The sequence below is a fragment of the Phacochoerus africanus genome, chromosome 14 (assembly GCF_016906955.1).
Source record: "Phacochoerus africanus isolate WHEZ1 chromosome 14, ROS_Pafr_v1, whole genome shotgun sequence".
NCBI lineage: Eukaryota > Metazoa > Chordata > Mammalia > Artiodactyla > Suidae > Phacochoerus > Phacochoerus africanus.
The window spans coordinates 15,290,953-15,317,464 of NC_062557.1; the positions used below are offsets into that span (position 1 = coordinate 15,290,953).

The 26,512-nt window shown below is 43.5% G+C and overlaps 1 protein-coding gene across 1 annotated transcript; it reads left to right on the top strand.

Annotated features, from left to right (window-relative positions):
• The first annotated feature begins 232 nt into the window (after positions 1–232).
• Positions 233–21,281, top strand: CCDC47 (coiled-coil domain containing 47). Its single transcript, XM_047756965.1, is given in 14 exon segments — positions 233–556; positions 7,420–7,688; positions 8,133–8,240; positions 8,750–8,813; positions 8,816–8,923; positions 10,343–10,464; positions 11,045–11,110; positions 14,620–14,721; positions 14,934–15,044; positions 17,020–17,105; positions 18,994–19,052; positions 19,441–19,550; positions 19,763–19,930; positions 20,737–21,281. Coding segments are annotated over 13 exon segments (1,449 nt in total). The 5' UTR covers positions 233–556; positions 7,420–7,424; the 3' UTR covers positions 20,818–21,281.
• Positions 21,282–26,512: the final 5,231 nt, after the last annotated feature.

The window sequence follows — 26,512 nt, forward strand, 5'->3', positions numbered from 1 at the left end:
CAGCAGTGCAGGGAGCCGCCAAGAAAAAGGCTCGGGTGGAAACCATATATACATAAGATTGTCGAGCCCCTAGGCTCTACTTTGCAAATTTGACCTGGCCAACATTTCTCCTCGTGTTTCAGACCACGTGGTCCCGTAGAGCCTGGCGATTTTAGCTTCCGGAGCACGGGTTCAGCGTGATGACATCTCGTCTGAACCCTCGAGGAGAGCCCTGGGATAGGCGCGGGCAGTTCCGGCGCCGGGGCCGGTGTTGTGTAATTCTCCCAGCAGCCCCACCTTGCTTCTCCTGGGCGGGGAAGGAGGCGGTCTCGTGGGGTCCCAGAGGCTGCGTCCCGCCCCCGAGCGGCGCGCAGGCGCGGACCAGCCGCACGTATTCTACGTAACGGATGGCGGAGGCTACGCGAAGAGTGGCGCGGTGTTAGTGAGCTACCTTGTCTGCCTGTGTCCTAGAGGCGTCGGGGGCTGTGAAGTCGAGGTGACCCTGCAGGCGGTGGCCAAGCCGAGAGGCAGGCAGGGTAGAAGCAGGGACGCTGGGCCAGGCTAGCCCTCGGTACAGGTAGGAAGCGGTCCGTGACGCGCTAGTCGGTGGAGCCGGGCCAGGCCCAGCGGTGACGCTGATTTGCTTGGCCCTGCCAGGTCCAGTTTCCCACCTAAGCCCCTAAGTTCAGCCTGCATGCATCAATCCCCGCGTCTTCTCGCCTTTCCCTGCTTTCTCAAAAGAAACCAAACTTTGTCCACCACAAGGCCCATTTTCTCTTGGGGATTTTTCTTGGCTTGGGAGTGACTTTAATGTTTTTTGGGAACTCCTAGAACTGCAAGCAAATGCAACCCGCAGGGCAAAGTTAGAGGAAGCCCTCAGTGTGCAGCAGGAAGAATGGAGCATAGAAGTGATGATTCTCCTTACTGGGCAAAGACTTGATCCGGAGGGTTTAGCAGAAGCAGCAACCTCTGTGATCAGTCTTCTCTAAAGGTTTCTAACGTAAGACATGTTTTTATCCAACGTATGTAAGGAGAGAGGGGACCATCTCAATGATCTCGAGAAGCCGCATTGTCCGGCCGATGTCAGAAAGGCTTAATCTAAAATGTCAGCAAGGAACGATTCTTGTATTCGTGTTTCATTTTTAAGTCCAGACCCAGTCACTGAGCTTGCCAAGTGAGCTAGCAGAAGAAATCAAACCAGACTTGTTAGTGTTGGTGTTCCCTGCCCCAGGAGTCTCAGGACTGCACCTCAGGCAAGGAAGGAGTTGTGCATTTGAGAAATGAGTTGACAGGTGCAGCAGAGAGTCTTCTGAGGGGGAAAGCGGAGGCACAAATGGGTTTGGATCATCGTAACCTGAATAACCTTGAAAGAGCTCTGTCACACTGCTAAGTTATCTTAGAAATGCTTCTGTGGTCTGCACATTGTAAGTGGAAATTTAGTTTGAAATGATCAGACAGTGGTTAACTTGGCAGTGTCAACCTTTATTGCTACTATTTGAAAAAGTTTAAGACTGACATCTGGGAGTTCCCGTCGTGGCGCAGTGGTTAACGAATCTGACTAGGAACCATGAGGTTGCGGGTTCGGTCCCTGCCCTTGCTCAGTGGGTTAGGGATCCGGCGTTGCCGTGAGCTGTGGTGTAGGTTGCAGACGCGGCTCGGATCCCGCATGGCTGTGGCTTTGGCGTAGGCTGGTGGCTACAGCTCCGATTCGACCCCTAGCCTGGGAACCTCCATATGCCGAGGGAGCGGCCTAAGAAATAGCAAAAAGACAAAAAAAAAAAAAAAAAGACTGACATCTGAAAGGGAAACAATAAAAGTGAATTTTTTTTTTTTTTTTTTTAGCGCCACACCTGAGACATATGGAGGATCCCAGGCTAGGGGTCTAATCAAAGCTACAGCCACATCCACAGCCACAGCAACGCCAGATCTGAGCCAGGTCTACGACCTACACCACAGCTCACCGCAATGTCAGATCCTTAACCCACTGAGCAAGGCCAGGGATCGAACCCGAAACCTCATGGTTCCTAGTTGGATTCATTTCAGCTCCACTGTGGGAACTCCAAAAGTGAACTATTTTTAAACCTTAAAGGGGGTTCATAAGGCACAGTAGAAGGAAGTAATAGGAACTGATATGATGAGTGCCTTGTCATATTTCCTGTAATGTCCACTACAGCTCTGTGAGGCAAGCAGTGAGTGGTTAGCCTTTTTTGTATGTGGGAGCAAGGCCATAAGTAATTAGCCTAAGATCATGAGGCTGGCAAATGGTAGAGCTGATGTATTAAATTAAAACTAACTCCAGCAGTCTCTGTACTCTTTCACATTTTTTCCACTTTTGATATAAAACTAGGGGTGTTTGGAGACATCACAAACTGCTTTAAGGTTTTTGTCAAGTGGGCAGCTGTGTTTTCCTGTAAAATGTCCCCTGGTGCTAACATCAAAGATCAAATATTGGAAAGAACGTAGTATTGGTCAATCTTTGGTGGCATTTCTCAAGTCATTTGTGCCTTTCAAAATTTATGGACTTTGTCCAGTTTTTTGTTGTTGTTGTTTTTTGGTTTTTTTTGGCCACTGCCATAGTATGCAGAAGTTCCCAGGCCAGTAATTGAACCCTCACCACAGTCGTAACCATAGTTACAGCAGTGACTGGGCTGGATCTTTAACCCCTGCACCACCAGGGAACTCCGTATTTTGTCCAATTCTAAGAATATTTCTTGAGCATCCATGGGTTGCAAGGTATTAGGCAATAGCCTTTTTAAATTTTTCTTTCTTTTTTTTTTTTCCGCTTTGTTTTTTAGGGCACACCTGCAGCACATGGAAGTTTCCAAGCTAGGGGTCGAATCAGAGCTGCAGCTGCTGGCCTACGCCACAGCCACAGCAAGGTGGGATCCAGAGTGCCATCTTTGACTACACCACAGCTCATGACAGCACCGGATCCCTGACCGGCCAGGGATCAAACCCACATCCTCATGGATACTAATTGGATCCATTTCCACTGAGCCATGACAGGAACTCCAAACTTTTTTATTTTATTTTACTTTATTTTATTTTACTTTAGACAGCGCTGGAGGCACATGGAAGTTCCCTGGCGGGGGATCAAACCAGTGCCACAGCAGTGACCAGAGCAGCTGCAATGACAGCACCCTCTGCACCACAAGGGAACTCCAATAGGCTTTGAACTTAACTGATTTCCTTTGTGAATTTATGGTGTTCTATACACGGTTTTCCCCAGCACCTGAAGGATTAGTACACACTCCCTTTGCCACCCATTCACTCTGTTATTACTCATCTCCCTCCATCCTGGCTTCCATACTTACCACTTCTCTGCAGTTGCCAATAATGATTTCATTATCAACGTTGGGAAATTGTTGGTCCGTATGTCACTTGAACTTGCTGCAGCAGTTGAAATCGAGCTCTGTTCCTTCTTAGGATTATGCTTCTCCTTTGACTTCTATGATATCACTTTGGCCAGAGTTTCTTTTTTCTAACCATTCCTTCTTAGTTTTTCATTCCAATTCTTTCTATTATGTCCACCTCTTAGCTGTAATGATTTGTCTCAAAAAATTTTTTTACCCCCACAACACATGGAGTTTCCTGGGCCAGGGATTGAATCCGAGCCGAAACTGTGACCTACGCAGCAGCTTTGGCATCATTTGGCCAGGAATCAAACACACGCCTTTGCAGCAAACCAAGCTGCTGCAGTCAGATTCTTAACCCACCATGCCATGGTGGGAATTCCTTTTCTTTTTTTTTTTTTTTCCTAAACCTAACTCTTAATACTTCCGGGAGAGCTCATCCATTCTCTATTTTCAGCTTAGGCTTGTATCCTGAACTCCAGGCTTAAATTTTGTTTTCTCCCTATATAAAGTAGGTTATAAAACTTTTTAGGGACTTTTTGAAAATCAAGAGATAAATGTTAGTCATCTAATGTACTGCTTGAAAACACTCCGAACTTTTCAGCAGGTAGTAAATTTAATTTATTGGCTTTCCCTCAATTTTTTCCTCCTTTATTGTTTTTTATCTTAAGGATGACTTTGTCCAGCTGTTAATTAAGCCAAAACTTGGAATCACCCCAGATCTTCCTTTCCCACATTCCTCGTATTCAGTCACTTTGTGCTGACAAATATAATTCTTAAATATCTGTCAAATTTGTTTTTATGTCCTTTCCCAATTCCACTGTTTTACCTCCTATCTAATTTTCTTGCCTCTTCCTATTTTTCCTGCCTCAGATGCCCTTCTCTGATTCGCACTATTTGAGCATTCAGGGTTAAATTACAAATGTGGTTGTGTCATTCTCTTATTTAAATGCTTTAGTGGGTTCCAGTTATCCAGACTTTTTTTTTTTTTTTGTCTTTTTGCCATTTCTTGGGCTGCTCCCGCGGCATATGGAGGTTCCCAGGCTAGGGGTCGAATCGGAGCTTCGGCCGCCAGCCTACACCAGAGCCACAGCAACACCGGATCAGAGCCGCGTCTGCAACCTACACCACAGCTCACGGCAATGCCAGATCGTTAACCCACTGAGCGAGGGCAGGGATCGAACCCGCAACCTCATGGTTCCTAGTCGGATTCGTTAACCACTGCACCACAAGGGGAACTCCCCTATCCAGACTTCTTAATGTGGTGTTTAAATAAACAAAGGTCATTGTGATCTCACCCCTGCTGGCCTTTTTAGCCTCGTTTTCCCCAAATGGGTCTATAAACCCAATGCTCTATCATACCAAGACTCCTAAAATATGCTGTTTCAGGCCTCTATGCTATAGCTCTTCCTCAGTCTGCAGTGCCTCTTCTTGAGTGCGGGAACTATGTTTTTATTTAATTTTTTGTCCTTTTTTTTAAGGCTGCACCCAAGGCATATGGAGGTTCCCAGGCTAGGGATCTAACTGGAGCTGTAGCCACCGGCCTATGCCACAGCCACAGCCAGGTAGGATCTGAGCCGCATCTGGAACCTACACTGCGGCTTATGGCAACGCCGGATCCTTAACCCACTGAACGAGCCCAGGGATCGAACACCCCAACCTCCTGGTTCCTAGTCAGATTCGTTAACCACTGAGCCACGATGGGAACTCCTAGATAATGGTGGTTTTTAAGAAGTAGGGAGAGAGAGTTGAGACAGGTGAGACCTTTTAGGATAATACCATGATAATTTGGATTATCATGGTGGCTTTGGGAGTCACAGAAGGAAACACCAGGATCTAACAGTCGATTAGGTTTCAAAGGGGAAAAAGAAAGTGAGAAACTAGGTATCTTGCTCTTTTCAACAAGTAAGACTAGAAATACAAGATTGATATTGATATAGAAATAGAGAAATTTAGATACCTTTAGAATGCAGCCTGAGAGGCAGATGGTTTTTGTACAGCCTGCTAAGAGTTGCTTTTACATTTTTAAAGGTTTTTTTTTTTTTTTTTTTTAAGAAGAATATGTATTAGATAAGTATGTGGCCCACAAAGCCACTCTCTGGTCCTATACAGAGAAAGTTTGTAGGACATCAAAATGGACATATCTGTTAGGCAATTGGCAATACAGGGCTGGTGTTTAGGTAAGAGGGGAGGACTAGAAATACAGTTAAAGATCTAACTACTGCTCAAATTCTAGCTCACATACTCTTCTTTTTTTCTTGCAAAGCCTTCATGTTTGGTTAGATGACTTCGTTGTCCTTTTTTGTATAGATTTTTGGTGTGGTCTCCTTTTTGCAGACAATGGGGTTGTAGCCTCTCTTACAGCCCCGCCTTATGGCTGAAGTTGGTACAGGGGCTTGCTGCAGACTTCTTGATGGGAGGGACTGGTGCCTGCCCACTTATAGGAACCACTTGTATCCCTCTGGTGGGTGGGACTTTGGGTGTGATTGGAGGCTGCTGTGTGGGGTCTTTAGGCAGCCTGTTTGCTGATGGGAGGGGCTGTGTCCCCATCTGGTTTGTTGTTAGGTCTGGGGCTTCTCCACCCTCATGGGTGGAGCCAGATTTTTCCAAAATGGCCACCTCTGGGGGAGTTCATGCTGATGACTATTCCTGAGATCTTTGCCTCCAAGATCCTTCCCCCACAATGGGCCACAGTCACCCACTGTTTTCCTAGGCGATCCTCCAAGATTGCAGACAGGTCTGACCCAGATACATATGGAGTCTCTGCTTTGCCCTGGGACCTAGTGCAAGTGGGGCCTGTGTGTACCTTTCAGAAGTGGAGTCTCTGTTTCTGCCAGTCTTCTGGAGCTCCTGTGCACAAGTCCTGCTGGCCCTCAGTGCCAAAAGCTCTGAGGGCTTCTCCCCCCAGTGCCAGATCCTCAGGCGTAACCTGACGTGGAGCTTGGAACTCTGACTCCTGTGGGTGAGCCTCTGTAGTATAGTTGCTTTCCAGTCTCTGGGCTGCCCACCCAGTGGGTATGGGGTTGCTTATATCGTGTAATCACCCCTCCTACTGTCTCGATGTGGCCTCGTCTCTGTCATTTAGTGTAGGATATCTTTTTTGATAGTTGGCAGTCTATTTTGTTGAAGGCTGCTCAGCAGTTGGTTGTGATTTTGTTGTTTTCAAGAGGAGGTGAGTTCCAGTCCTTCTACTCTGCCATCTTAATCCCTTCATTGTCCTTGTTTTCATGTTTTTTTTGCCAGTGTGATTTCATTATATTTGTTGGTTCAAAATCTTGTTTAGGTGGTAGAATACCTAGTGTTCTTTTCAGAAGGCTATCAAGTGCCGACGTATTTAATTCCTTCATGCACACTAGGAACAATTTTGTTAGCAAAAAAAAATCGCTGCTTTAAGTAAGTGGCAAAATCACAGCCACTGGCTTACATTAGAGAAGCAGCCTGAGAAGTGGTTCATAGCAAGGATTCCAGAGGCAAAACTGGGATCAAACCCTAGTTCTCTGTCAACTGGCGGTTGTATTACTTAGCATCTCGGTGCCTCATTTTCCTCATCTGTGAAATGGAGGTGTTATTAAAGCTCCTTTCCTCAGAGGGTTAGTACAAGGATTAAATTAATTTCCTCTTGTAAAGCCCTTAGGATAGTGCCTAGCACTTTGTCTTCAGTATCTGCAGTGGTGGGGGTGTGCACACATGAGGTTGATCCAAGGATGAATAGCTTCTCTATTCATGTGCTACTTTTGTTACAACTAACATAAATCATTGCATCTCATCTTTATTTCATTATTCCCCTTCCTAGTTTCTACATAAAGCTTTTTCTAGGCATTCAAAAAATGCCTTCTGAATACACAGTGTAAAGGAAAAGCAACCTAAAGAAATTAAATGACTTGTCCAAGAATTTACAGATTACTAGTGAGAGAGTCCAGACTGGAACCCAGGCCTCTTGAGCCTCACTTTACCACTCTCTACGTAGTACTGTCTGAAATGAATGGTATTAAATAAGAGGAAAGTGGGAGGGAGTCTTTTTGAACTATCTACAAAGAAAATGGTTTGTTTTTTTTTTTTGATCAGTGTATCTTGGCTCATTTTTAAGGTGCAATGAAAGCCCTCCACGCTTTCTGTGTTGTCCTTTTGATATTTGGGAGTTTCTCTGAAGCAAAGTTTGATGATTTCGAGGATGAGGAAGACATAGTAGAGTATGATGATAACGACTTTGCTGAATTCGAGGACGTCCCAGAAGATTCTGTCACTGAATCTCCTCAGCGGGTGATAACCACTGAGGATGATGAAGATGAGACGACTGTGGAGTTGGAAGGGCAGGATGAAAACCAAGAAGGGGATTTTGAGGATGCAGATACCCAGGTAAAGTTTCTTTTTATTGACTTCTTGGGGGACTTGGAAGGATGGGACAGCGTATAACTAGTACCCAGATATGAAAAGTAGGACCCAGGTCTAGAGAGAGCTTTACTCTCTGGAATGTTCATTTTGATTCAGTAGGTGGAGCTCTTCTGAATGTTTGGGGTATGTTCCCATCTTTTGCATTCATGAAAGGGTGAATTGTGTTTTTCTCCTCTATGGAAAGTCTGGATGAAGGAAGGCGTGGGGTGGGTGGGTGTGGGTGGGTAAGAATTTATCATTTAGAACTCAGGGTTCAAAAGCATGGGGAGACATCATTTGTTTAAATCATGTAATATCTCCGTGTTCTGTGCTTGCTGCTTTCATGTTCTGTTTTTTCTCTATGAATGTTGCCTATAAAACTGCTGGTGACATTTGTGAGGGAAGACAGCTTGTGCCTCGTTTTTGTAGGAGGGAGATACCGAGAGTGAACCATACGATGATGAAGAATTTGAAGGTTATGAAGACAAACCAGATACTTCTTCTAGCAAAAGTAAAGACCCAATAACAATTGTCGATGTAGGTATACAGGGTTTAGAATTCCAGACTAACCAACAAAATATCCTGCTGTGATTAATCTCAGAAATATGGTTGGTGACATATAGCTAGATTGATGAAATGGTGGGAGCCAGGAAAGAGTGTGACATAGTTTCTCTGATAACACTCTTGCACGTAGAGAGGCACCCCCCATATTTTTACTTTAGCCCTCCTAGTAGTAGTTGTCAAGGGATGAAGAGGGTAGATGTTGGGTCTGTTTGGGGGTGGGACTCAGAATCAAGATGAATACGGAGGGCTTTCCAGCTTGTCATCTCCTTTGACTCTCCTCACATTTCCTTAAAGGAGCGTTACAAAGCTGACCTAGAAAGCCAGGATGGGCATATTTTTTCAAAGTGTGGCCATCTTCAGCGGCAGTTATCTGAAGTGTCCACTTCTGTTTGTGGCTTTTCTCTCCTTCTCCTTCCTCCCGTGAGTTAGGCCTCGTCCTCCAGCCTCAGCCAATGTTGCAAGGAATGATTTTCCTTCCTTAGGTTCCCGCACACCTCCAGAACAGCTGGGAGAGTTACTATCTAGAAATTTTGATGGTGACTGGCCTGCTGCCTACATCATGAATTATATCATCGGGAAGAATAAAAACAGTCGCCTTGCTCAGGCCTGGTTTAACACTCACAGGGAGCTTCTGGAGAGCAACTTTACCTTAGTAGGTAAGTTGGGCTAATACAAGTCTAGCCACCTGCTGGAAAACTACCTGGTAAGAACAGCTTATTCTCTTCAGTGTAAGCATCTCCCTGCTTTCATGGGCTACCAGAGAGAGTGCTTTTTTTCCCCCCTCTCTCAAAGATCTCTTTTTTGTAAGGTTTTTACATACTGAATAAATTGCATTTATGCAATAACTTCCTCACTTTTCACTCATCAGCATTTGCTAGACAGCTTCGGATTAGAATGAGATACTCAGTGTTATCAAAACAAGTTGTTCAAAGTCTGGCCAAAAGCAAAGATTTTTGACGTTTTAGGTATCAGATGCTTTCAGTTCATCTTTTTGATAGTAGAAAGCCTTCATAATTCCCTCAGGTTTTAGGCACTTTTGGTTTCAGGTCCATTGCAGGGGTATTCACTGAAGTACCTTAGAGGAAGCCCCTGTCACGAAGTGTAAGGGGTCCGGTGGATCAGCCACCTTCACCTTGGCCTTTGAACACTTCACTTGCCTTTTTCGCAGGCAAGTATCCATCTCTTCTGCTCTTTAGCAGTACTGTCTATTGTGCTAGGTACTTTGCATACGCTATTTCTTATTTAACCTTTATGTAACATAACTGCTAATTGAATATAGTTTCTACTGTCTTAAGGAGGGAACGGAAATGTTAAAACTTGTCTAAACTATTAAATTGCAACCATAGTATTAGAACCTAGTCTGCCTGCTTCCAAAGTCCATGCGCCACTATCCTGTCCTATTTCAGAGAACTTTCTGACCTGGAAATTAGAGGGGAGGGGGGTGGGGTAATAAGCAGCCTTTAATTTCGCCTTCTACCTCCCTTCGTGTGCTTTCACTTGCTGTGTCAGTCTGCTTTACCTTGTAAGGTTGAATACATTTTTTTGGTATACTTAATTAAAAAAAAGAGGAAGTGATTGGAATTTGAACTTTTTCTAAATCTAAAATATAACGAATGCTTAATACCACTGTTCTTTTGCTGTAGGAAAAGCAAACTTGGGTAAAGTTAATTGAAAAGAGGCACAGTGAGGGTATATTGAATAATTTGTATTAATGATTTTTTTTATTCACTATATAGGAGGTTTTTTTTTTTTTTTTCCTTTAAAAACCTTTGGCAGAGGCAATTAAACTGACTTTGCTCCATTTGTACCTACTCTTGAAAAATTTATTCTCTAAGCTGATTTTCTTTAACAAGGACACGGAAGTAATGGTAGAGTCTGTGATTTCAATGGCGACAACCAAGTATTTTGAGAATAAAAGGCCCATCTATTGTAATCTGTGTTTAAAGGAGAGTTCTCTAAGATAGCAAAGTTCTGCTGCCCTAAAGTTATCACCATTTGGGGGTCAGGGTGGAAGATGATGTGGGGATTAGACCCCATTGTTTCCAGTGAATCACATTAAGTGGTTTTACCCCCAGGGGATGATGGAACTAACAAAGAAGCCACGAGCACAGGAAAGCTGAACCAGGAGAATGAGCACATTTACAACCTGTGGTGTTCTGGCCGAGTGTGCTGTGAGGGGATGCTTATCCAGCTGAGGGTAAGTAGGGAATTTCTGATACAATGTGTATTGTCCTTTCATTTTTTTCAAAGTGACCCTAAGTCCTCAAAGTTTAGTGTCTCATTTTTTTAGGTTTGACTTAAAATGTGTTCTAAAAATCATCTTTTTGGAGTTCCCTGGTGGCTTAGCGGGTTAAGGATCCAGCATTGTCACTGTTGTGGCTTGGGTCATTGCTGTGGGTCAGGTTTGATCCCTGGCCCAGGAATTTCTGCATGCCACAGGTGTGGCCCCCAAAATAAATAAATAAATATCTTTTTAGGGCCGCACCCAAGGCATATGGAAATTCCTGGGCTAGGGGTCAAATCAAAGCCACAGCTGCCAGCCTCTGTCACAGCCACAGCAACGCCAGGTCTGAGCTGCCTCTGCAGCCTACACCAACAGCTCACAGCAGTACTGGATGCATAACCCACTGAGCGAGGCCAGGGATGGAACCCACAACTCATTGTTCCTAGTCAGATTCATTAACCACTGAGCCACGACGGGAGCTCCGTACTTTATAGTAAGTAAAAACTACAACTGTTCTCTTGATTTGATTTTGTCATTCTTGGTTTTTTTTTAGTTTCTCAAGAGACAAGACTTACTGAATGTCCTGGCCCGGATGATGAGACCAGTGAGTGATCAAGTGGTATGTATTCCTCCTGCTGATTTTCACTGTACAGATTGAATTCCTAACTTCTTAGAGCTTATCCCATTTCTTGCCTGGATTCTATTTGGACTTTCTGACAACTCATGTCCCTTGCCAAAAAACAGAACCTTTTCTATTTAGACATAGCATCTTCTACCCAGTGTGCAACTGGGGGTGGGGGTAGGGTGGGATGTGGGGAGACACATGTGCTTTTTGTAGGGGAAAAAGTAATACTTCATCACCAGGTAGATCAACTGAGTCACCCTGGATGATGGAGAGAAAGACAGTTGTCACAGAAAGTTTGCTCTCACACCTCTCTCTGTTCCTCGTGTATGCTTTTTTTTGGCAGTAAGGTAGGTTTCTTTTCAAATATTTTTTGCAGACAAAAAAAAAGAGAACAAAATGGGAGTTCCTGTTGTGGCTCAGTGGTTAACAAATCCAACTAGGAACCATGAGGTCACAGGTTCAATCCCAGGCCTCACTCAGTGGGTTGAGGATCCGGTGTTGCTGTGAGCTGTGGTGTAGGTCACAGAGGTGGCTTGGATCCCGCGTTGCAGTGGCTCCAGCGTAGGCCAGGGGCTACAGTTCCGATTAGACCCCCTAGCTGGGAACCTCCATATGCCGAGAGTGCAGCCCTAAAAAGGACAAAAAGACAAAAAAAAAGAACAAATATTTTTTGCTTCCGGTAATACATCTCAGGCTGAATGAGATTATAGCAGATCTCATTATAAGATCTGGTGACCTTAAAGTTTGATATGTCTTCTTTCTTTTGTTAAAGTAACATGTTAATCTGCAAGTTGTGTCCTTCATCAGAAATGCCACATTCTGGAGATCGCATCGTGGCTTAGCAGTAATGAACTCCTTTAGTATGCATGAGGACTCTGGTTCGATCCCTGGCTTCATACAATGGGTTCAGGATCTGGCGTTGCTGTGGCTGTGGTGTAGGCCAGCAGCTGCAACTCCTGTTAGACCCCTGGCCTGGGAACTTCCATATGCTGTGGATGTGGCCCTAAAAAGAAAAAAGAAAGAAAGAGGGAGAGAGAGAGAGAAAGAAAGAAATGCCACATTCCTCTTTCCTTCATCCTTCTAATAAATAACTGTGCTGACTCCCACTGCTGTAGGGAACAAAAATACACAATTCTCTTTTCTATATGATAGTAAAACAAGAAATGTATGCATATATTTCAAAATACAAAGTGGTATTGGTTAATAACTGCTGTATGGGTAGTATAGTTAAGTACTTTTTATTGGATTGAAACTTTTTTTTTTTTGTCTTTTTTGTCCTTTTAGGGCCGCACTCGCAGCATATGGAGGTTCCCAGGCTAGGGGTCTAGTTGGAGCTACAGTTGCTGGCCTTCGCTGGAGCCACAACAACACCAGATCTGAGCCACGTCTGCAACCTACACCACAGCTCACAGTAATGCCGGATCCTTAACCCACTGAGCAAGGCCAGGGATCGAACCTGCACCCTCATGGTTCCTAGTCAGATTTGTTTCCCCTGCGCCACAACAGGAACTCCCGAAACTCTTTTTTTTTTTTTTGTCCTTTTTTTGCCGTTTCTTGGGCTGCTCCCACGGCATATAGAGGTTCCCAGGCTAGGGGTCGAATCGGAGCTGCAGCCGCCGGCCTACACCACAGCCACAGCAACAGCAACGCCGGATCCGAGCCGTGTCTGCAACCTACACCACAGCTCTCGGCAACGCTGGATCCTTAGCCCACTGAGTGAGGCCAGGGATCGAACCCGCAACCTCATGGTTCCTTGTCAGATTCGTTAACCACTGCGCCACAACGGGAACTCCTGAAACTCATTTTTAATTGCAAGCCTGTATCTTTAATTTTTCTATGATGATGATTTAATCCAGTAGTTTTTCGAGGCTCATCAGTTAAAATTCAAAGGAGGAAGTTTTGCTGCATCTTCAGCCATCCTTTTGTAGAAGTTACTCTTTGATGTGTTGTGTTAGTCATTTTCATTTCTTTCCTGCTGTACACTTCATCTTCTCTTTTCCTCTGAGCCAGCCATCCTTTTACCTTTTTTTCCCCCTGGAATGACAAACAGCCTCAACAAATATATGGTTCTTTATATTTTTAGCCCCTTTTTGGGGGAGTTCTGTTTAAATTGTTACTTTGTGTAATTTCCCCTCAATGATGAAAGAGCAGAAAACCTTTTCTTTAGCAGCTGCCATCTGGCCAGACCTTTGCTCTATTTCCCTATGTTAACATTTCCTTCCTTCCACCTATATACTGGTTATTTTTGACCCATATATATATATATATATATTTTTTTTTTTTGGTGTTTTTCTAGGGCCGCACCTGCGGCACATGGAGGTTCCCAGGCTAGGGGTCGAATTGGAGCTGTAGCCGCTGGCCTACACCAGAGCCACAGGAACGCGGGATCCGAGCCGCGTCTGTGATGTAGACCACAGCTCACGGCAACGCTGGATCCTTAACCCACTGAGCAAGGGCAGGGATCGAACCCGCAACCTCATGTTTCCCAGTCGGATTCGTTAACCACTGCGCCACGATGGGAACTCCTGACCCATATTATTTTAAGATACGATTAATGAGGGCCATATTTTGTCATACCAGAGACTTCAGGCTTATAACTTCATCTCCCTGGTCCAATATCGAGTTTAATAAAACAGTATAAAAACCTGCCTCTGGGACATTTCCCAGCACCAGCAGTCAGCTCTCTGATTCTCCAGATACCAGATGGCTCTCCAGCAATTCAATTCTGATATCATCTACCTGGAGTTAATGCCAGATGCCACAAGTTAAAGGTCTTAGTCTCACTTCTGATGCCAGCTTCAAGTCCTAGGCCACCGGATTTCTGTGTGTCCAACTATAAATCTGTAGAGTTCCTATAGCCCTCTCCTCAGATTCAGTAATCTGCTGGAATGGCTCATAGAACTCAGGAAAACACTTCACTTACATTTACCAGGTTATCGTAAAGGATGTAATTCAGGAACAGCCAAATGGAGGCGAAGCGTGGGGCAAGGTGTGAGGGTGGGGTAGGGCACTGCCCTCCCTCCCCCTGCCAGTACGTCACATGTTTAGTGACTCAGAGCTCTGGCGCCTGGGCCCCTCTTCTCAAGGTCATTCAATTCTGTTGGCAGAATTCAGTTCCCATTTTCTAACTAGTTGTCCATAGGAACCACTCTCAGCATCTAGAGGCCGTTCTTAGGTCCTTGCCATGTGGTGCCGTCCCACCAAACCCTGTCACACTTTGACTTTTTCTTCAAGTAGGGCCCAGTCTCTCTTGAGGGCTCACTTGATTAGGTCAGTCTACCCAGGATGCTGTCCCTTTCGATTAACTCGAAGTCAGCTGATGAGGGGCAGTCTGCCATGAACTATAATGTAGTCCCGGGCGTGATGATGCCATCGCATCCATGAGTCGCTCACACTCAAGGGGAGAATGTGTGCACCAGCAGGCGGGAATCTTAGGGGCTGTCTGAGAAATCCACCTATCGCAGACCTAACAGGTGAGTTTTGTTGTTGTTATTGTTTTAAAGCAAATAAAAGTAACCATGAATGATGAAGACATGGATACCTATGTGTTTGCTGTTGGTACTCGGAAAGCCTTGGTGCGACTGCAGAAGGAGATGCAGGATCTGGTATGTCAAGCTCTACTAACTCAAATAATTCTTAGAAACTGTGCCTCTTTATTACGTAAACATTCGGCTTCAGAGCAGAGGATAATTATGTCACTTGGACAATGTTAAGCATCACTTTGAAATAGGTCCGTATGTCTTCTCTTGAGAAAAACAAAAAGTCCTTATCCATAATAAAGTGTCATGACTTAACTGTCTATTCCTTCTTCCTCTAGAGTGAGTTTTGCAGTGACAAACCTAAGTCTGGAGCCAAGTATGGACTGCCTGACTCCTTGGCTATCCTGTCAGAGATGGGAGAAGTCACAGAGGGCATGATGGATACAAAGGTAAATACCATAGGAGACATATATTTACAGGGCACTTCCTGAAAGTTACACTGTACAAATTCTTCAGTGTACGTTCCTTTCCTGCACAGCCGTCTAAATACCTTCTTGAAACAATAGATTCACTTGTCAAAAGACAATTTTACTATTCAAGAGTTCTCTGTAAATCAAGAGCAAATGGCTTTCAGGTTTTTTGAAGAATAGGTACAACTTTAATCCCTATCAACATGTCATTTAGTGCCTTTTTAAAAGTTCAGTTAGGGAGTTCCCTGGTAGTGCAGCAGGTTAAGTGACTCTGGTCACTGGTGTGGTGCGGGTTCGATCCCTGGCCTGGGAGCTTCCATGTGTTGTGGGCATAGCCCAAAAAAAAGATTAAAATGTTAACGTTTCAATTGGTATAGAAGGCGAATATAGAGAGAGCTATTTTTTTCCCTATTGGCTGTATATGGTAACAGCACATTTTAGTATCATAAAAATATAGGATAGTTTTTCCCGTTGTGGTGCATGGGGAACTAACCTGACTAATCCCTGGCCTCGCTCAGGGGATTAAGGATCCAGGATTGCCATGAGCTGTGGTGCAGGTCGAGGACACGACTCGGATCTGGCATGGCTGTGGCTGTGGTGTAGGCCAGCAGCTACAGCTCCAGTTTGACCCCTAGCCTGGGAACCTCCATATGCTGCAGGTACGGCCCTAAAAAAGCACAAAAAAGTATATATACACAAGATAGCTCAAAGATAGTTCTGGGGTATATGGTTGTGAAGAATCCCTTGAAATTACTTTTTTAATTCCTTGGCTGCACTTGCAGCATTCAGAGGTTCCCGGGCCAAGGATTTAAGTGACCAGAGCCACTTCAGTGACAATACCAGATCCTTAACCTGCTATGCCACAAGGGAACTCCTCCCTGAAATTATTTTAGATTTTATATTCATGCTTCCATCCGTATTTAGAACATTAAGGTATATTTTCTTTTTTTCTTGTCTTTTTGCTATTTCTTTGGGCCGCTCCCACGGCATATGGAGGTTCTCAGGCTAGGGGTCGAATTGGAGCTGTAGCCACTGGCCTACGCCAGAGCCACAGCAACGTGGGATCCGAGCCACGTCTGCAACCTACACCACAGCTCACGGCAACGCCGGATCGTTAACCCACTGAGCAAGACCTGGGATCGAACCCGCAACCTCATGGTTCCTAGTCGGATTCGTTAACCACTGCGCCACGACGGGAACTCCTGAGGTATATTTTCAACGGCTTAATGGGAAGAATTTTTTTTTTCTTTTTAGGGCTGTACCTGGGGCATATGGAAGTTTCCAGGCCAGGGGTCAAATCAGAGCTGTGGTTGCTGGCCACAGCCACAGCAACAGGATCCCAGTGGTATCTGCGACCTACACTACGGCTCACAACAATGCTGGATCCTTAATCTAAGTGGGGCCAGAGATCAAACCCACATCCTCATTCATGGATGCTAGTTGGGTTCATTACCGCTAAGCCACAATGGGACTCCAGTAGGAAGAATTTTACTCATTGATGTGACCAAAGAAAGGTACTGGTTTCATTGCAGAAAGAGTCTTTATTTAACTTTTTCTTCTTTTTTGTCTTCTGTGTTTTTAGGGCCGCACTGCAGCATATGGAAGTTCCCAGGCTAGAGGTGGAATCGGAGCTACAGCTGCCAGCCTACACCACAGCAACAGCAATGTGGGATGAAAGCCAAGTCTGTGACTTACACCACAGCTCACGCCAACACCGGATCCTTAATCTACTGAGCAAGGCCAGGGATCGAACCCATGTCCTCATGGATACTGGTTAGGTTCATTAAACACTGAGCCACCATGGGAACTCCGAGTCTTCTTAATTTTTTAAAGCTTCATCCTTAATGACAGACATTGTACAGAAGTAAGGAGGATTAAAGAGTGAATATCTATGAAAAAAGGGAAATACATCAAACCTACTTTAAAAAAAATAATTTTCTTTTCTTTATTTCAGATGGTTCACTTTCTTACACACTATGCTGACAAGATTGAATCTGTTCATTTTTCAGACCAGTTCTCTGGTCCAAAAATTATGCAAGAGTACGTATGAAATAAAAATATTGACATTAATTTTCTTTACCAGCTTTCTGTGTTGAAACACCTTCAAGGTGCTTTTGCAATTTCCCTTCCCAAATGAGTGAGGGAAGCTGGTGACAGCATCCACGTTTTCCTTTGCTTTGACTGCATGCATCGTAAAGGTAATTGGAAACCTGTGGGAGGCGTCAGATAAGCCTCTCCAGTTTGCATGTGTCACCACATGTTCCCATGTTCCCACCACCCGCTTGCTCGGTGAGGCAGATGAGACTCTTACAGAATGGCTAATGCTAAGAAAATGCAGTTGGTGATTTCTGTCCTTTATAGTCTAGAGTTGTTTTTGTTTTAAATTTACGATATGAATCTATTATGTTTGACTTGCGTTTAATTGTAAATCTGTGCATTTTGTAATTCATGGCCTTTTCTGGCTCCCTTCTTTGAGTGGTTGGGTGATTATATTCTTTCTAGTATATTATCAGATACCCTTAATGCCCATAAAGTTTCTGCCTTTATAATGATATTGTTCAAATATGCATATTCAGGGCTTGAGTTTGTTTGATGTCACGTTCTGTCTCAGGAGAGCATATTTAAGTTTACCCTTGGTGTCGAATTGGTTCTGATCTGCATTTTTGGCTAAGAACTGTGGAGTTGAGTATAGTTAAAAGCCAATGTGGATTTTAGTTCTGTGTCAGAATTACTTGGGTAATCATACTTACTCCTCTAGATAGTGTTTTATCATCCTTGCCTTGCTCCAATTAATAATAACACTTCAGGTGAAGTATCACATTGTGTCATTCATGGAGCATTTTGTATTTGGGGGGAGATGTGGGGGGTTAAAAGTCAAAGGTTACTAGAGGAATCTTGGAGTTCCCGTCGTAGCTCAGTGGTTAACGAATCTGACTAGGAACCATGAGGTGTTCGATCCCTGGCCTTGCTCAGTGGGTTAAGGATCTGGTATTGCCATGAGCTGTGGTATAGGTCACATTCACGGCTTGGATTCCATGATACTGTGGCTGTGGTGTAGGCTGGCAGCTGTAGCCCTGATTAGACCCCTAGCCTGGGAAGCTCCATATGCCACAGGAGTGGCCCTAGAAAAGGCAAAAAGACAAAAAAGAAAAAGTTACAAGAGGAATCTTTGGTGAGTCAGAACTAAATTATACATGCTATAGTAGATTATGTCTAAAGTTTGTATTCTGAGCCTGACTCAAAGATAAGATCCTTCATTACAGGAAGATAGATTAAGAGTTGGAAATAAAACATATAAAGTCCATCAAACTAAACAAAAAGTTATTTAAAATATGGGCCTCATACTTAAATATAGGCTCATTTCTGGCTCCCCAGGTGAGATGGAATATATCTTGTTGGGAGGGAATATCACATGAGGTGTTCAAGGACAGGATAAAGGTCACCGTCAGATAGACCGGTAGACCAGATGACCTGTAAAGCTCCTTCAGGCTCTGAAATTGTATTTTGATTTGGGGATGCCAAGCCAAATACTGTGCTGATGATTTGCAGGTATCTGTTCATCTTTTTTTTTTTTTTTGGCTTTTTGGCTTTTTGCCATTTCTAGGGCTGCTGTGGCATATGGAGATTCCCAGGCTAGGGGTCTAATCGGAGCTGTAGTCTCTGGCCTACACCAGAACCACGGCAACGCAGGATCCGAGCCATGTCTGTGACCTACACCACAGGTCACGGCAAGGCCGGATCCTTAACCCACTGAGCAAGGCCAGAGATCGAACCTGGAACCTCATGGTTCCTAGTCGGATTCGTTAACCACTGAGTCACGACAGGAACTCCTGTTATCTGTTCATCTAAGTGAATTGGGTGATTTATGTCCATGGGAAGTGTCTGTCTGTTTTGTGTTCTTTCTTAATAACTTTTTCTTTTATGACAGGGAAGGTCAGCCTTTAAAGCTACCTGACACTAAGAGGACACTATTGTTTACATTTAATGGTAAGTGTTCTGTGTCCTGTCTGGGTTCTTTGTTTTCTGTGAGATAATCTTAAAGAGAATATTTTTTTTTAAATTTTTTTTTAAATTACTTAATTGCGTGCAGCAATCATCACAACCAAATTTTACAGCATTTCCATCCCAAATAAAGAGAGTATTGTTTCTTCCTAAATGATAGCTACATTAAAACTAACCCCATGCCAGCTGAATGAGTTTTGGGTTCCTTCACTAAGAGATTCTTTTACGTATTTTAATTTCTATTTTCTGCTGCATTTTAGCTGTCCAAAAAACTCGAAGAAAGGAATCTATTAATACAAAAAGAAAAAGTTAATTAATACCAGGCATATGAATGATGACATTAACTCAGTGGGGAAATGGCTTTGTTTTCCAGTGCCTGGCTCAGGTAACACTTACCCAAAGGATATGGAGGCTTTACTACCCCTGATGAACATGGTGATTTATTCTATTGATAAAGCCAAAAAGTTCCGACTCAACAGAGAAGTAAGAACCTGCCACCTTCATTATAAGTTGGCACCTTTTACTGTTGTTTTGCTGGGGCGTGGGGCTGATTAGCTATCGATTTCAGTGATTGTGTCTTTGCTAGATGACTTGAAAGTGCTAAATGGGAGTGGTTTAAGGAAAGAAAACTAAATGAGAATTTGTTTCGTTGTGCTGAAATGGGTTTCTTATGGAGTGCTGTCTCTTGGGGGTAGGGCAAGCAAAAAGCAGACAAGAACCGGGCTCGAGTAGAGGAGAATTTCTTGAAGCTGACGCATGTGCAGAGACAGGAAGCTGCGCAGTCTCGACGTGAAGAGAAGAAAAGGGCAGAAAAGGAACGAATCATGAATGAGGAAGATCCTGAGAAACAGCGCAGGCTGGAGGTAAGACGAACTTCTTATCACTGGGAAAAACTAAGATTTGTAAGGATGTCTTTTGTGCAGTATTGGCTGTGAAGATAATTCTGTGTAGCAGTGGACACAGGCTAAAAAGCTTAGCATTTTCTCAGCACTTGTGACAGTTAGTTGATAGCCCTCTAAAAAAGAATAAATAGGAGTTTTCTTGTGGCACAATGAGTTAAGGATTCAGCGTTTACACTTAATTGCCTGAGCAGGAGTTCCTGTCGTGGCACAGCGGAAACAAATCCGACTAGGAACCACGAGGTTGCAGGTTTGATCCCTGGCCTTGCTCAGTTGGTTAAGGATCCAGCATTGCCGTGAGCTGTGGTGTAGATTGCAGACACGGCTTGGATCCTGCGTTGCTGTGGCTCTGGTATAGGCCGGTGGCTACAGCTCTGATTAGACCCCTAGCCTGGGAACCTCTGTATGCCACCGGTGCGGCCCTAGAAAAGACCAAAAATAAAAAAAATTAAAAAAAGATTTTTCTGAATGGAAATACAAATTCTTAGCAGATACATATGTTATGATAAAAGTTGGGCTAGTGTTTCCTATGTATAGGAAAAATCAGAGCAGAGTAACAAGTTCAACTTAAATGTAGTATTTAATTTCTCTCTAACGAGATTTTAGTTTCCTTTACTTCAAGTTAATTTTCATTAACCAGTATATGTATTAGCAATTCTTATAACTATGTTTGTGGTGCTAGCCCAAATAGTATAGGCAGTATTCTAGTTTTGTTTTGTTTTGTTTTGAAACAAGTGCTTAGATCTTCGTTTGGATTCCCCTCTTTCTAGGAAGCTGCCTTGAGACGTGAGCAAAAGAAATTGGAGAAGAAGCAAATGAAAATGAAACAAATCAAAGTGAAAGCCATGTGAAGTTATCCCAGAGATCTGAGTCCTGATACAACCTGTAAGCTCTGAATTCACAGAAAACAAAAACTACCAGTTCATTTCTCATCTTAAAATTTCCCAGTGACTGAGGAATCTGTATTGCATCATCCATTCTGTTTTTGGTTTGGAGTTTTACAAAGGTTATGGATATATTGAAAGACTGTTTCAGTCATTTTCTTGCAGATAATCAAATCGTTTTGATTATTTTATAAAACAAATGATATATATTAAATCTGTAGTTTTAAAACATTTTAAAAAATTATAACATGAATTATCAGTACTTTTAGTGCTTTGATGTTTGAAGAAATATCATGAAATTTATAGGTATATAAATAGATTGTTGCTTTTTGTTTAAACTAGGCAGCTGAAATGGCTGTGAAGATTGACTCTAAACCAAGATTCCACAAATAACTATTGGAATTGCACAATAAACATTGTTTTGTGTTTTCTTTTGTGTCTACATTATACTTGTAAAAAAGTAAAATTTAGAACACTGAATGTGGTATTGAAATTTCAGGGACTAGTGCAGTATGTGTTCTGTAGGTGGGAGGTACTGGCAACACCATCATAGGAGATCTGTAGGCTTTAGGGTACTTACATGGACAATTTAGGGGTAGGTAGTACAGGAGCATGATTTTCTCCTTACCTGATACCACGAGCTGATGACAATGTGAATGCTGAATTTTAAGTGATTGTATGTTTTCTTAAAAACAAGTGCATGAAAAATTAACTGCTTCACCTAGATGAGATCAGTGGTCTATGTGAAGTCACATGTTTTCCTTCTTGGTTGCTGCACAACCTATTGGATGTTCACGGAGAAGCTCTGTTCTTTGTGTTAACAGCTGTGTCCCTTTGCTTCTCCTTCTGCTTTTCTCTCTTCCACAGTTGAGGCTGGGTGTATTCTTTCAAAGAAATAGCCGTGAATGTGCTTTCCTAAACAATTGAGAGTTCTTTCTGCCTCTTGAAGGAACTCGCGGGAGAGGCCCTTCTATCTGCACGAGCATTTAGCTTGTTCAGATCTCTGCATTTTATAAATGCTTCCTACTAAGAAAGCATTTTTTAAATCACCGCTTGTACCAGGTAATTTTTGCTGGGGACAGGAAAGGGTTGGGTTTTTTGGTGGGAGAGGGGTGGGTGGGTTATTTTCTGTTGACGCTTTATGTGCAGGTGTGTTCCGAGGCAATAACAAGTTGCTGTGAAAACAGCATGTGCTGCTGCCTTTGTAACTGCATGGAAACGTCTCACCTGGGTTTTTCTCTAGGTTAATGCAGAAATGTGTAAACTGGGAGATGCAGATGTAATATTTTTTTAATAGTTCATGAAATTAAGTTATTAAAAACAAAAATAACGTGAGATTTAACTACCTGAATGCTATATAATTGTAGAATTACTCTTGTTTTACAAACCTTTAAAATGCATTTTAGGAAGTCAAAATTGATATGCTTAATAAAAGCTTTCTTAAAGTCCCATACCTTTGGACCATGGCAGCTAATTTTGTAATTTAAGCATTCATATGAACTACCTATGGACATATATTAAATTAATTGACAAAAGTCTCAGAGTGCCGCCTATGCTTTTCTGGGGTTGCCTTATAAGAGTATAAGCCCATGGAAATGTTCCTGTTCAATCAAAGTCAGCGCCGAAATGCTCTTCCTTCGAAAGAATTGGTATTGACAGTGATCCTTTAGTTGTTACCAGTTACTTTTAGAATATTTTATATTTTTAGAGCCTCATATGTCTTTAGTGGGCTCCTCCTCAAAGTCCCCCACTAGAGTTAAGACACCGTTCGTTGTCCTATGACTGAGTGGACGAAGAGGAGAATGCTAGTGACTGTCACACATTGGAAAACCATTACGCTCTCCAGTCTTGTCTGCACTGCCTGGGCCTTTAGCAATGCCAGAACAGAAGATTAAAGAGCTGGCTTTTAGTGACAGCAAAACCAGTTATTAATTCTTTAACTTTGGGCAAGCCACTAACCTCTTTGAGTCTCTGTTCTGTTCTTCCTTCTGCAAACTAGGGATAGTCATTCTTTCTCTGCCTCCCTCACATGTAGGTTAACAACAAGAGGTAGTATATGTAAATTTGTCCCATAGATGATAGCACTTTTGAAATGTAAAGTACGGGAGTTCCCGTCGTGGCACACTGGAAACGAATCTGACTAGGAACCATGAGGTTGCAGGTTCGATCCTTGGCCTTGCTCAGTGGGTTAAGGATCCGGCATTGCCATGAGTTGTGTTTAGGTTGCAGACGCGGCTTGGATCCAGCGTTGCTGTGGCTGTGGCTGTTCCCTAGCCTGGGAACCTACATATGCTGCAGATGCACCCCTAAAAAGACCAAAAAAACCCCAAAACTGTAGTTACCAAAAAGGTTGTGAAAATATAAAATAAATTAAAATATAAGGTACCATCAAGGCCTGTTCTCCAAGTGGTATATTTTCGCTTTTCTTTCTCCCAGTGAAAACCAAGCAGATCCTTTGAGTTCTGTAACTTTATCTGCAAAACTTGACAGGGTTTGTCGAGGGTGCTGGGAGGATGGGGATAGGGGACAGTTTACAATTCTGTTTCCTTGTCAGGTGCTGGATGTGAAACTCTTATTTAGATGGGACTTAGATCAAAGAAACACATTAATTGGTATTCTTATTCCACCCATTCCATCGGAATTGGCAATGTGAAAGTTATTTAGAACAGTGTTGTACAAGGATCTGTTGGTTTTGGTGTGAGGGTAAAAGGCTGTACTTTTTTTTTTTCTTGCCTTTTGAGGGCTGCACCCACATCATACCAAGGTTCCCAGGCTAGGGGTCTAATTGGAGCTACAGCTGCCAGCCTATGCCAGGGCCACAGCAACGCCAGACCCGAGCCTCGTCTGCAACCTACACCACAGCTCACGGCAACGCTGGATCCCCAACCCTCTGAGCAAGGCCAGGGATCAAATCCTGAAACCCCATGGTTCCTGGTCGGATTCATTTCCACTGTGCCACGACGGGAACTCCCTGGTTGTTTTGTTGTTGTTGTTTTTCCTAAAAAGAAGAACCTGTGTCTACTACTGTACTGCTTTTAATGGACATTGTTTTAAGTTCATCTTTTAAAATTAATTGTCCTCTTTAGTTTCACCTGTTTTTCCAAGTAGTATAACATTTATTTATGTAAGACACCCAGTCCTTTTAACGTGTTTACTTCCATGGCTGCTATGTGGATGCCAATGTTTTTTGTTTTTGTCTTTTTAGGGCTGTACCTGCTAGAGGTCAAACTGGAGCTGCAGCTGCCAGCCTACACCAGAGCCATAGCAATGCCAGATCCTTAACCCACTGAGCGAGGCCAGAGATCGAACTCGCATCCTCCTGGACACTAGTCAGGATCTTTACCACTGAGCCACAGCGGAAACTCTGAATAGGTGTTATTTGGAAATCAGATAATAGTACATCTGCCTAGGTTATTTGTTATATCACTTTGCCTAAGGGAGAATGTTATTTTCCTATCATATTTTCAACTTAAATGCTTAAATTGATTTCTTTTACCTCTTTTTCCTGCATGTAACTGTACCACTTAGCAAGGTTGTAGCAAAGCTAGAATTGAAGCCAGTTTTTCAGCTTCAGGGGTAGGGACCCAGGTGCTGTCCTAATGCTTTAACAAGTCTCTTTCTTCATCAATAAGTGGCATTATCTATCTACTCTCCCTTATCTAATGTGCTTTGAGGCATTCCTGTTGTGGCTCAGAGGGTTAAAAACCTGGCGCTCTCTCTATAATAATGCCGATTAGATCCCTGGCCTCACTTAGCAGGTTAAGGATCCAGCGCTGCCAAAAACTGCAGCATAGGTCACAGATGTACCTAGGATCCAGTGTTGCCATTGCTGTGGCATAGACCTTAGCTGCAGCTCCAAATCAACCCCTAGCCCAGGAATTTCCATGTGCTGTGGGTTTGGCCATAAAAACGAAATGGAAAAAGTGCTTTGAGGAGTTCCCGCTGAAGCACAGGGGTCACGTGAAGGACCCGGCATTGCCAAAGCTGCAGCTTGGATTCACTGGCCCAGGAACTTCCATGTACTGTGGGTGTGGCCAAAACTTTTTTTTTTAAGTTCTTTAACATATAGAATGCTCTATAAATAATCCTCCCCAACTTGTTAAACTATACATTGTAAGCATCTAGTTCTCACTTGAGTATTCTAGGCAATTAGTTTTACCTTTCTCACAGTCAATTTTATCCTGAAGAGGGCAGGTGCACTCAGTTTAAGCTGGATGCTCAGAGTTAAAAACAAAACAGCCAGGATCTTCAGTCCTTCTCCATTCCTCTAATCTTCAAGCAGGTTTCGAAAGCTCCAAAGATCTTGGAGAGTCCCACCCTTATTAAATGTAAGTGGAAAACATTAGGGAGCTTGTACATTCCAGGACTCAAAAGCAAAGCAAGAGGAGACTGTGTTTGTAAACTCTGAAAATTGACCTTTCACTACACCCATTTTTTGAGTTATCTGGCTTTAGTATGCCCTTTTGCAAGGAAATTTGCTCCCTGAAACAGAGTCAAGGCTGAAAGTTTGCCCAACTAGCTTTTGTGTGCAGTCAAGAAGATTCGAAGGTCTTTTAGCCACTTTGACCAACTGACATCCAGTTAGGAAATGACATAGCTATTGGGCTGGGTATTAGATGGCAAGTACTACCATGTTTAAATTCCTCATTGTGATGGCTGCATCAAGTTTGGCATTGGGAGTTCCCGTCTTGGTGCAGCGGAAATGAATGTGACTAGGAATGATGAGGTTGTGGGTTCTGTCCATGGCTTCCATCAGTGGGTTAAGGATTCCGAGTTGCCCTGAACTATGGCGTAGGCTGCAGACGCGTGGCTCAGATCCTGCATTGTTGTGACTGTGGTGTAGGCCAGCAGCTGCAGCTCCGATTCGATCCCTAGCCTGGGAATCTCCAAGTGCCACAGGTGCGGCCCTAAAAAAAGGCAAAAAAAAAAGTTTGTCATCTTTTCAGGCACTGACTCCTCTAATACCCTTGATTCTAAAGACAACAGGTGAAGAAGGTCTTTTCAAAAGAACATTGCAGGGCAGCTCAGGTCCTTAGTGTGGCATGAGCTTGATCCCTAGCCTGGGAACTTCCATATGCCGTGGGCAAGACCAAACAAATGGAAAACATTGCAGGGAATTTTACTTCAATTTCTGCTACTGTCTGTCTTGCTTTGTAAATTTGCCAAGTCTGCTGCTGAAAAAAAGTTATCTTATTTGACAGTGAGAGAATAGTGAGGATACTGCTTTGGAATGTTATAGAGCACTAGATGAGATCAAAGTGATGTGGGTAAAATTTAGTGAGACGCTGAGATGCACTGGCAAAGTTCACATTTCAGTTTCGCCGCAAATCTCCGACAGTCCCTGTTCGAAGGTAGCTGAACTTCTCCCCCATCGTGGAAGTTAGACCAGCATGAATGTGTGCAAAGGGTCATAGCTGGTAGGGGTGAGTGTTCATTACTTGAGGGAGTATGTCCATTTTGGGATCCACCCCACCCCCACCAGCGTGGGCGGAGTCACTAAAAAAAGTCTCACAGGAGTCCTGCTCCATCATTTATTGCTTCATCCTTTCTCAAGAGCTGCATGCCTCGGCTTAGGCTAGCTTCCCCAGCAAGGCGAACCTGACACGTTTCTGCAGACAGAACATGTCTCTCAGAGTTGTGGGTCAAAGGATCCAGAACCGGG